The sequence below is a fragment of the Artemia sp. Qi Xiang Cuo genome, chromosome 8, assembly GCF_049724085.1.
Source record: "Artemia sp. Qi Xiang Cuo chromosome 8, ASM4972408v1, whole genome shotgun sequence".
NCBI lineage: Eukaryota > Metazoa > Arthropoda > Branchiopoda > Anostraca > Artemiidae > Artemia > Artemia sp. Qi Xiang Cuo.
This window is the reverse complement of record NC_142801.1, coordinates 47,197,554-47,210,048: the sequence shown is the minus strand read 5'-3', so window position 1 is coordinate 47,210,048 and position 12,495 is coordinate 47,197,554. Positions and strand designations below refer to the sequence as shown.

At 36.3% G+C, this 12,495-nt stretch overlaps 2 protein-coding genes across 2 annotated transcripts in view; one reads left to right on the top strand and one right to left on the bottom strand.

The window, feature by feature from the left end:
- Positions 1-12,495, top strand: part of PolH (DNA polymerase eta) — a 419,141-nt gene that overhangs the window by 231,891 nt on the left and 174,755 nt on the right. The window lies entirely within an intron of this gene.
- Positions 5,669-10,566, bottom strand: LOC148949480 (uncharacterized). Its single transcript, XM_089093502.1, has 3 exons — positions 10,526-10,566; positions 7,687-7,806; positions 5,669-6,227 (listed from the first exon to the last, which is right to left on the bottom strand). Exons 1-3 carry the CDS (start codon positions 10,529-10,531, stop codon positions 5,805-5,807), a joined length of 549 nt encoding a protein of 182 aa, XP_088949628.1. The 5' UTR covers positions 10,532-10,566; the 3' UTR covers positions 5,669-5,804.

The following is a 12,495-nucleotide window of genomic DNA, read 5'->3' as shown; positions in this document are numbered from 1 at the left end:
ACTTTCGATATTCGATAATCGATATATCGATTTCGATATTTCTGATCAGTTTTTATTCAGATTAACTCTTGGGGAAGGGCTATAATCTCTAGAAATAAGAAAAAGGCATAATGTGTTTTTGAATTTGTAAAAGGCACCTATTTGTTAGCATTAGCTTTCAAATGATCCATCCGGCACACAGATAATAACTAAACGAAACGAAGTACACATGACATGATGACGATGATAGTGATGTTTATGAAAAACCCACTAAAAGTCGAACGGATATCTCAGGATTTCTATACTCAAGGATTTTGGTCCTATTTGGATGAAACCTTTTTGCGGCACCAAATAGCAGAAAACAGGACTTTGCTTTTGCGCCTTCTATTCAATGACTAAAAAAGCGCACTAGAGATTTTTATTTCTGGGCACATTAGCCGTCTTCTGATATTCCACAACCACTGGTTAAATGCGATCACCCCTGAGAAAAAAGGAGACAAATCAGGGCTACTCATGCAAAAAGTACAATGTCCCAAGTTGTTCAAGGCCGGGATTGTAGACCTTTAGTTCTGGGTTATCGGGAGGACGATTGCAATATTGTTTTTTTTATTTCAATTTGGCGTCATTTTGAGTAACTTCAGGTCATTTTTCGAAATTCTCAGAACTTTCTTTTCATAATTAAAAACTGTAGTTGAGATAAATTTAAATGAAAATTACAACACCTAAAATAATTTTAAATCGAAAATGATTTTCGCCATACAAATTTTTTTTAACCCGTTTTGTGAATTTCGGCTACAATGGGCTCTTTGCTAGGTTGCAGCTTCTATTGTAACCGTCATTTCGAATATACAGATAGAAAAAAGGCCTTTTCTTTTCTTTTTTTTCTGCTGGAATCTAGTAAAAGTGTACCACGACCAGCAATTTGACCCAGGCTACATACCCTGTTATTTTCAAGCAGATTGGAATTTCTTTTTCATAATCGAAAATATTAGCCCCGGGGCTCTTTTTGGTCTAGGTTAGGAAGTCATGGCAGGTTTAGATACAAACTGTTTGGTTAAATGGGGAATTTCAGATTACTAGTTAAGATCGCTTATACATTCTTATTGTCATCACCATACAATCTGACTGGGCCGTGGCTCCAACTTTTTTTACTGGAGGGGGGGGGCAAGAAGGGTCCATATCCGGATGGTCAAGAGGCATGGGCTATATAATAAATTTTTTCTCCAAATTAATGGGAGGGGAAACTGCCCGCTTGACCCCCTCCCCCTCCGAAATGACGCCCCTGCAAGTTGAATCAAATAGTGTGTGCAAAAAAACTTAATCGAATTATGAACGGTGTTAAACCACAACTAAAATCTGAATGTGGTGATCATATCTCACCTGTAAAATGTCTTACCACTTATACGTTCAGTAATGCAAGGGCTAATTAACCTGACTGAAGAGCTTTGGTTTGATAAATGCGACTAGGCACTAACTCAAGACCACAGTTTTTAGAATATAGATAGATAATTATATAAACTGTGCTCAAGACGGAACCATTTTAAAGGTAATCACTTATTATGATGTTTTTTGTATGATTGGCTACCCCTTCTCTCATGACTCAATTTTCCACTGGAGTTTATTTGCCTGCCGTATGGGTTAGCAGCATATAGAACTAAATTATCTACCTACTAAGATACGCACAGTAGTTTTGTCATTGGTAGTGATACTTTCAGCACAGTCGACCCCACACCAGGGTTGCACCTGGACATATTTTATCTCCAAAGGACATATTCCTATGTGTCGGGACACAATGACATAATAGGGCAAATAAGGGATATATTTTAGGATCTTGGTACATAAAAGGTACATATTTTGCACATTTATGACATAAAACGAAATATTTCCTCATTGAATAAACATTTTTGTAAAAAAAAATGTCACTAGTAACAAAGTTGTGCTAGGACTACTTATCTAGAACCAAAACTACTTAAATAATTTATTTCTACTATTTTTTTTTTACATTTTATTCGGTATTTTTCGAAATTGCTTGCTCTTTCTTAAAGACAACTATCTGCAAATATTCATGAAAGTATTTGCAAGTTTATGTTATTTCATCTATAAACGATTTTATTTCTTTTTGATTTTACGCTACAGTCAAGATAATAGGCAACCAGGCACTTTTTACGTACTTCCGATACTCAGGCAAAAACATTTACCTATTTATCAAGTTTTACTAACTAAAAATGGAATGTTAACAAAAGAAAAAATTTGAATACTTGATGTTCTGGAATCAAAACAAAAACCAAGCAACCAGGATGAATTTAGTCAGTTGGAAAATTTCTAAGGAAAGAGCGAAATGACCACAATGTATTAGGCCTATTATTTTTTTTTTCTGACGAAGGCTCTTCGCATAGTTGTCGTAGAAACCTTGCAGGAACTAATTCGATTGTAAATTGAAAGTTCTAGTGCCCATTTTAAGAATAAAAATTGATTGGAAATCAATCAAACACAGTGATTAAAAATCAAAACGCCGCCCATCATTTCCTCAAACACATCCAATCAAAATGTTGATATTGTCATTTTGTTTAACATAGTTGAAAGGTTCATTAATCATGTTTTTGAGGGTGACCCCCCCCCACAGCCCTCAGGGCAAGGCCTATGAGCTGTACTAGTTGCCCTTTGCTAACATATAAGGTTTTCATGGAATTTCATGTTCTAGTACCATTTTTATGAGTCATGGGTGATCAGAGGGCAATTAGCCACCCCCTCTCGTCCTTTTTTCCCCAAATACACACGATATAAATTTTGAGATAGTCATTTTGTTGAAAAAATAGTCCAAACATCATATAATAAGGCCTTCGTGGTTGATGTAACCACCCAGAGGCTGGGGATAAGGGTTGTAAATTATGCCTCGGGGGCATACAATGTTTTTATGCAAAGGGTGGTCGTGTAGACTTTATAAAATACTCTTTTGATTTGAAACTGAAAGATCTAGTTCTCTTTTAAGAATCAAAAGTGATAGAAGAAAAAAACGCCCCCCTCCCGAAACCCTCTTTTCCCCAATTGCATTTCGTCGAAAATTATGAGATAGCAATGTTTTTTAAAATAGCTCAAAGAACATGTAAAACTCAAAACAACCAGAAATAATAGAGAGTGCAATAGCACTGCTGAAGTAAAGAGCGATGCGGGCATAATGCGTTACTTATTTATTAAAAAAAAAAAAAATCTGACCAAAGCATATAGAAGGAGTAAAGAGTGGTCGTAGAAACTTCGAAAGGAGTACATTCGATTGTAAATTGAAAGTTATAGAGCTCTTTTTAAGAGTCTAAAGTAATTGATATCTGACGTTCTGGAACGTCACTTGACTCCTGGGACTTTGACGACGCAATGTCCTGCCAGTCAGAATTAATTCTGACGACTTCATTCTTCGTTTTAATTATCGGAATTATTTTCTGCTATATTGAGAAAGTCAATAAATATCTGGTTACATAGAAATAGTGTCTGGCCATAAATACTAATGCAGAGGTTAAAAAAAAATTCTTACTTTAGCTTTTTTTTTTACTTTTAGTGGGACTTTGACGACGCAATGTCCTGCCAGTCAGAATTAATTCTGACGACTTCAAACTTTTACGGCAATCTTCAGACAGTTTTTGTCCCATCGTCGTCAGCCATGTCTCTCGACTGCCACCCCATCCCCCCGGGGCTCCAGGTCTCTGAGATTTTGCCAGCGGATCTTCTTTTAACCTCCTGGTTTTGCTTTCCAGGAGGGTGCTGGCTCGCAAACAAGAACATCTCAACAAATCATGCCAGTGGGAAGACGCAGAGTATGGCCAAGGAACATTTGACGGTGTCGTTTGATTGTTGCTTTTTGGGCCATTAGTTTTTAGTTAAAGGCAAGTCCGATGCGCTTCGAAGCCTCGTAGACATCGTCAGTCATGCCTTGACTATGGGTGGCTTATTCTAGTAAAGAAATATCGTCTGTAATATCCAGAGTTGCATAGATTGTAGGAACCGTCTGTTTGTCCGAAGACGATTCCACTTGGCTCCTCGGTGCATTATTCATAATCCAGTCTGTCCCGTATTTGAAAAGATGAAAAGTTTTGGGTTGCTTTTGCCAACGTTTTTGAATCTTAGTAAGCATTTAGGTTTCCAATTCGAAAAAAAACTTTAGTTTTTATATTTGAGACTGAATAAGTATGTAGCAATATTTCCACACTCGAGTTTTCAAACTATAGTTGAAACCCTATTCGGCATGCAATAGATAGATATATAAAAGACCTAGAGTAGGACTTATGGATTCAAGGGCCGAATCTAGGGGCTACGTCAAAAGCCAATTCAGGCCACTCCATCTATTGAATTGTCAAGGTTTTAGCATCAAAATGCTTTACTGACTCTGCCTTGTTTCGACAAACAGTGACTGGACTTGAGTATAGAATTTGTAAGACGATCTGGATGTTTGCCAATTGTTCTCCCTTTTTTCTTTTCTTTCCTCATATAGATTGGATGGTGGGAAGTGGAGGGAAGGCTCCTTCAATCGCAGATTAAATGCTCTATTGCGCTTTTTAAGGGCCAAAACTGATCGGAGGGCTACCCGCCACGCCTTTAATGCCCTCTGTTCTCCAAGATTCCCTAAACCTCTCATGCAATAGGATTACAATTTCAGTGTAGCCATTTAAGCAGAACAGTGAAAATATTAAAAAAAAGCCTCCAGGATGAGATTTCCTGACGCAATTGCTTCCAAACACAAATTGCCCGACATCAGTGGGAAGGTGCATTTTAATACTTAATGGACCACTACTTAAAACCCAAGAGGGTAGCAAAATCTTGTTCCTTCCCCTCTCCCCCGCAAAAACTGCCAGTATTTTTGGCTCTGCTTGAGACACAATGGTTAGATTTGCTTCCACACAGAAAGAATAGGACATTGGGAGATTTGTAAAACTGAATCTTCGCTTTAAAAAAGAATTCACGAATTTACTTATTTGTCTTTGCTTGTCAGCTGTCATTACTGATCGTATCTTCAAACCGTATCTTCAATGTAACTCTAGGCAAGTCTTTCTATCAGGATATGACCCTGAAGCTTCGAAAGGTTCAATATACGTACTTCCCAACTATCGTCTACAAAAAGGCATCTCTGTATGAGCTATGCACTTTTTTGTATATTATACGTGATGATTTTTACCAACCCTTTTGGTACTCCAGTCTCTAGATCTAGAAAAAGAAATTTAATTCTTTTTGCTTGACTCAATGTAAATCAGATTGAAAATGATGTGAGCCAAGGTTGACTTATTTGATAGTAACGTGAACCAAAACTTATTTCCTGAACGTGCATATGAACATGTGTGCATTGATTATAATGTATATTTACTATGGCTCACACTTAACAGCTTGCCGTAATGGTGAGTTTCTTTCAGACAGTGAAAACACTGACCCTTATTTTTGGCTAGACAAAGATGAATGAGCCAATTTTTTGAAAGAAAAAAGAATATTTTATCTTCTGTTTCAAAAGTAACTTATAATTGAGCCTTTTGGGATAGTTTTTGGGATTAAAACCCGATGAACCTTTTTAAACGTTCAAAATCGTCAAATTATCTTAGCAATTACTTGGAACGGGATGTAACCATAATATCAACTAAATCTTAAGCCACCATAGGCTCATGAGAGCCCTAACTTTAATAAAAAAAAAAAAAAAATCAAGTTTAACTTAGAATCCATTTAAATGATTTTGTTTATTTGAAAATGAATATGCTATAAAAAAGAGTAAGATATCGATTTAAGGCAAGATTCCTCAATGAAGTAACTTTTATTCTGGTATAAAAATAACGAATAATAAACTCTATAAATATCTAGTATTTTGGCTTATAAGCAGGTGCTTTGTATGCAGGAGTTGGGTATGCTGGTGCCTTGTATTCTGGGGCAGGGTAGGCTGGTGCCTTGTATTCTGGGGCACGGTAGGCTGGTGTTTTGTATTCTGGAGCAGGGTAGGCTGGTGCTTTGTATGCTGGTGTCTTGTATTCTGGAGCAGAGTAGGCTGGTGCTTTGTATTCAGGGTATTTAGCTTCACCCGTATACTGAACATCGGCGTTGTAGCCACTGTAGGCATCAGCACTATAGGTTACGGTCTGGACACGACCGTCCGGGAGGAGAACACGGTAACTTCCCTTGGTGTATCCTTTGTCGTCTGTGACCTGCTCATGTGCGTAGTCATTGTAAGTGTAGTCGTCCTTGACGGCCCAGGCAAACTGATATGGGGCGTAGTCGTTTTTGTACTGCAAAGAAAGGTTAGGTCATTTATGTTTCAAATATTATTGTAAATCTAATAAGAGAGCGGTTTGTTTTAACTTAAATAACAAAAAAAAAAAAAATAGTGCCTGTAGAACGAGTTCGATTCACATTGCTGTTTATGATAATTTGCCGTGAGCCCTTTAAACACATTAATTTCGAATAAATCTGAGTGAGTAAGGCACTTGAGAAAATCGAGTTTTTATGTCATTTCAAATTTAAGCTATCCAATGAAAAAAAAATTAATTACCAACAAAAGACATTGAAACTGCATAATAGTTTGTTCAAAATTATTTGCTGTTCCTTATGTATGGTTGTATTGGCTAGCAAAGCTGTTCTCAAATACAATTTACACCCTTTATTATAATGACATCGATAGATGGGCAAAGCTATTACGGAACTTACTAAGGTCTGAAACATAGAAAAGATCGTTGAATAGTTATTATACGATTAAAAATTTGTCATCATTTTTTGGTTTTGCACGACTCGTATCCTAACCTTAGCCCTATGTTTTGCTACGCCATTGCTTCAGTGATATTAATGCTAGTTTTGACCAAACATAAGTATGTACATTTTTATAATATGAAAAATATGTGAAACTCAGTACATTAGTTGAATCGTTCAAACGGCAAGTCAATTATTTTCGGTTTTAATCGTTACAGAATTTACTCTTTACGAAGAACTTTTGTAGTAACAAGGATAATCACCAAACAACCTGCACCTACGCAATGGAAATTTATTATTTTAGGCGAAGGGGTTGTCAAAATGGCAAATAAAATTTTGAAAGAATCATGGAAACTGGTATTTCGAGAAAGGCCAAGTTTTCTTGCAAATCCAACTATATCTATGAAGTATATCATAGTATTCTCCCCATTGTATAGAGAAGTTTAAAATCCCCGCAGTGGTCAACATGAAACCACCAAGTCTACCAAAAATCCACACACGTGATGACTGCACCCCTCCCCGCGGAAGGAGCTCATCATCGGCTTGGCACCCTCACTGCACGAATTAAAATTGTGCAAAGCAAAGCAGTGCAAGAATTCCAATGCGGAAAACGATTGATTGTAGATGTATAAGTTAAGCACAGTTACATTGATAGCGAACATCTGTGACACATTGTCTATTGATATTAGATGGCAGGTATTCGAAATGAGGAGTTGCTTTATCTATTATATATTGATACCATATCTATTGATTTATTCTGAATTTGATTTGAGACTTATTAAATGAAATAAGACTTAAATTGATTTATTTTTCGTATATGTATTTTGAAATAAAGACTAACCTGTAAATTTTAATTCTACTCCTCTGGTCTAGCAACTCTATTTCTTTAAAGTTCTCAAATAAGCTCAGTATTCTTTTGCTATTTATTAGTTTTATTATTATCAATTTAAATGGTCTTTTATTTTTATTGGAGTAACGAATAGCAGGAAGATTCAAACTTACATCTGCTGCTTTGTATGATGGCTTATATTCAGCTGCCTTGTATTCAGGTTTGTATTCCGATTTTGGGTAGTCCTGAGGTGCAGCAAATGCAGCAGCAATCACAGCACAAACGACGAATCCCTAAAATCGACAGTTAAGTATGAAACCAAAGATGTATGAAATCGTAATCTTAGACTTGAATTTTAGACTTGAAATTCGGAAGAAAATGATTAAAAAAACTAAGACAAAGTGTATTTAAAGCGAAGAAACCACCCATATGCTGAAATCATCTAAACTTGCATCAGCGGTCTCTACTCTTCCAAATTCCTACCCCAATGAAATACCCCTAAATTGAATGCATTGATGAAACACTTCAATAAATCAATTAACAAAGACTTCATTTTAACACATTTTTGAGATACCTCGCTACTCTACAGATGGATTGTGGAGAAATATTTTTTAATATATCTGGAAGTATCAATCAATTTTCACAAATATACCCTCCCTTATCGTAGAAGGGCCCTGGCACTGGCTCAAGTAATGAACCAAATCGTCCTTCTCATCTTTGCAAACCGGGCAAGAATGCCAATCTTCTTTAGAACTTCCTCCTTATAAAAGCCTTTCAAACTTTGTTCTAATTAGAAGGCAAATAGATGGTAAAATCAGCTTAATGTAGGATTCCAGCCCATAAACTACGAACACAGAACTAACATCACTGAAAATACAACCCCCTAAAGAGAGCAGTATGTTGGGCAGGCACGTGCGCAATGGAGTCCCAGTATTTTTGCGATTTACGTAGTTGCCGTTGTTTCATATATTTCTCCAAGTTTTTTCCCCTCTCTCAAAAATGCCTACCCCCTCTGCCGCCTTCACAAGATTTACCATGTACATGCCTTATTAGAAACCTAGTTGTAAAATGACCATTTAAGCTATATTAAGCTTTTTTCTTTAGTAAATTTATTACTAAAAACTCAACTGAAAAAGTAATTCTTAGCAACTCAGTATTGAATGTTTTTACTGATAACCGTTTCAACTGTCATAGCTAAATTGTTCTGTTTGAAGTTGTCTCATACTTGCCGTACGATTCGCACGTTTTGTTTTCATTTAAGCCTCTTATTTTGTAAATGTTCCAAAGCTAAAATATTTGTCGTTGGATATTTTATTACGTTTAGCCTTTTCAAACACATTTTCCACGTTTTCACTAAAATAATTTACGTGAATAATTCTTACTTATACCAATGTCATGGTTTATTTACAATTTTATTCGAACCATATCCAGAATTCGGTTGATAAGGGGAGGGGCCAAATTTCCGTATATGAGGGGGGCTGCCCCTTCCTCAACGATTGATCTTTACACTATCGATCGTTGAAGTTCTTCAAAAATACTTCTCATTCAAATTCAGCAACCTTTGTGTTGGAGCAGTCTTTGCTAAAGAATTGTGACAAAAAGTAGAATTTTAGCGCAAAGAGCTTAGGTTGAGGATGGGGCTGCCCCTCTCGTGTACGGAATAATTTCTGTTCGTTTTAAGTTTTAATGCTGCTCCTTACTTTCAGTTGAAAAAACTTGTTTTTTTTTATTTAATTTCTGACTGTTTCTGAAATCATGCCAGGAAATCCCCTACCGTCTCCCCTTCCGTTTAAAATATCTCTTTGAAACTTCGCTCCCCAAAGGAAATTCTCTGTGGAAAACCCATCCCAACAGGAATTCCGGCCCAAAAAATTCCGTATATTCTCCAATAGCAAATGCTATGTGTGAACATTGGCCAAGTTGCGTAACTTACAGCCCTTTTTTCAGGGACTATGACTGGTGTTGTCATCCAAAAAAGCGTATTTACTGGACTTCTCACTATTCTAAATCAAATAGCTATCTTGAAATTTTGATTGGATGTCTTTAGGGGAAAAGAGGGGTAAAAGGGGGCCAGTTGCCCTGCAATCTTTTTATCACTTAACAGGGCAATAAATCTTTTTATTTACATTCGAATAGGTTTTCTCCCAATCTTGTAGAACCATTGGTACGATACGATTACCCCTGGGATAAAAAAATCAACACGCATCCGTAGTGTTTCTTTGGGGGAAAAAAACACACATTTCCGCAGGCAGCAACTTGAAACCTCTGCAGTAGGGTTATCTGATATGCTGAGGAAAATACGGCAAATTTTCTCTGGCTCGTAGCGTTTGATGGGTAAGATTCAACTTAATGAGTTTTATATGTTTGGAATCAGGTTAAAAAAAAACCTTTGGTATACTTATTGTTATAAAAATTCTTTTTTTTTAGTTTCGGTTACTATTGGGCCGTATCGCTCCTTATTTGCAGTTTGTTACCATGAACTGTTATTTGCGGGGACATTTTAAGAGGTACTTAAACATTAATTTGAAAAAATGGCCCATAAAATGGTCTTGGATTTTGTATTTCGAACTTTAGGTGTTATTGAGACTAGCGATATATATAAACAGGTCGTCTGTGGGATTTTTGTCCTAGGGGTGGGAATGGTACGAAAAGAATTTTGTTTGAGGGGTAGGCGCCAAAAGAATTTTTTGTTTCATGGGAAGCTAAGGTTTTCTCTGCCTGCATTTTCAAGACCAGCTTACAAGTCGGAGAAATGTTTTTGTTAGTTTTTGAGGAGAAATAGTCTTTTTACCACCAGTGTAAGAGTCGGAGTTTTGTTTGTTTGTTTGTTTTTTTGAGGGGGGGGGGAGGGAGGGGGTTCAAACCCGATTACGCCCTCCCTCTTATTTTGGCCCTGGTTATGAATTACGTTCGTAATACTACGGATATAGCGTCAATGGTGTACTAATATGGTATTGTATGTCCTATTACTGAAAAGTCATTTGAAGAAATTAGTATAAACATAGGACTTACTTTCATTTTTTTAGTATCGTAAGTAATAACCTCAAAATAAAACTGATAGCATAAATCAATACTTTGGGATATTATATATGGTTTAATTCAGAAAGAAAAAAGTGACCACACCCTCCCGGCGCGTTTGGCCACCTTGGATTGTACATTGCTACAAACGCTTAGTTCCTTAACCTACACATATTAGTGGTTTGACTATAGAATCCGTGTTAATTATCATCTAATCCCTCGAAAACGCTTCTTCAAACAAATGCAAATATTCTAGAGGCTACTTGGTTAAAATGAGCCCTGTATTTAGCGTAATTCTTAAGCGAGAAAAAGTGTTTGTCCTGTCGATTTCAAACAGTTCGTGGTAACGAACTGTAATTAAGGAGCGATCCGGCTCAATAGTAACCGAAACTCTAAAAAAAGAATTTTGATACCAATAGATACATCGAAAGAATCACATTTTTTATGCTGATTTCAAATATATAAGTTTCATCAAATTTAGTCTTACTTATCAAAAGTTACACGGCTGAGAAAATGTGCCTTATTTTTGGAAAAGGGGGAAACAACCCCTAAAATTCATAGAACCTTAATGAAAATCACACCATTAGATTCAGCGTATCAGAGAACCCTATTATAGAAGTTTCAAGCTCCTATCTGAAAAAATGTGTAATTTTGTATTTTTTGCCAGAAGAAAGATCACGGATGCGTGTTTATTTTTATTATTTTTTGTATTATTTTTTTTTCAGGGGTGATCGTATCGATCCAGTAGTCCTAGAATATCGTGAGAGGGCTCATTCGGACGAAAATTAAAAGTTCTAGTACCTTTTTGTAAGTGACCAAAAAAATTGGAGGGCAACTTAGCCCCCTCCCACGCTTATTTTTTTCCCGGTCACCCAATCAAAATTTTGAGATATCCATTTTGTTTTGCATAGTCAAAAACCTAATTAATATGTCTTTGAGGATGACTTAATTCCCCACACTTCCCGGGAGAAGGGCTGCAAGTTATAAACTTTGCCCATTGTTTACATATAGTATTGGTTATTGGGAGGTATACAGGCGTTTTCAGGAGGAATTTTTCTCTGGTTTGGGGGGAGGGGTCGGAGTAGGGGCTACGGGGGAGAATCTTTCCATGGAGGATGTTTCCTTGGAGGAAGGGACATTTCTATGCAGGGGGCGCCGGATTTCTCAGCATTATTTAAAAAACGATCAGAAATTAAATAAAAAAAACGATTTTTTTTCAACTGAAAGTAAGGAGCAACATTAAAACTTAAAACGAACAGAAATGATTACGTATATGAGGGGGTTTGCCCCCTAGTCAATACCTCGCTCTTTACGCTAAAGTTTTTTTTAGTACTTTCAAAAGAGATATCTATTCTAATTAACCGGCCTTTGTGATTTAGGGCTTTGTGATTCGAACAAAATTTTAATTTTAGCGTAAAGAGCGAGGTATTGACTAGAGGCGAACTCCCTAATATACGTAATAGAAACATACGAATATAGAAATTCGTTACGTAAGTTAATTCGTAAGTTACATCAGAACAAAATTTGAGAAAGCCATTTAATGGCTTTCAAAAAAAATGGATAATTAATGTGCGAATTTCGTTTTATTTATTCATGTACGGTGAGCCGAAATCAAAGCTGCATTAATTCAAAAGCGTTCAGAAATTAAATTAAAAAAAACAAGTATTTTTAACTGAAAGTAAGTAGCGACATTAAAAGTTAAAACGAACAGAAATTATTCCGTATGTGAAAGGGGCTGTCCCCTCCTTAACGCCTCGCTCTTCACGCTAAAGTTTGACTCGGTCTCACAACTTAATTTTTTAAAACAATAAAAAAAAACTTTAGCGTAAAGAGCGAGGCGTTTGGGAGGGGATTTCCCCTTTCATATACGGAACAATTTCTGTTCGTTTTAAGTTTTAATGTCGCTACTTAATTTCAGTTAAAAAAAACCTTTTTTTTTTTTTATTTAATTAAAAAAAAAGAGC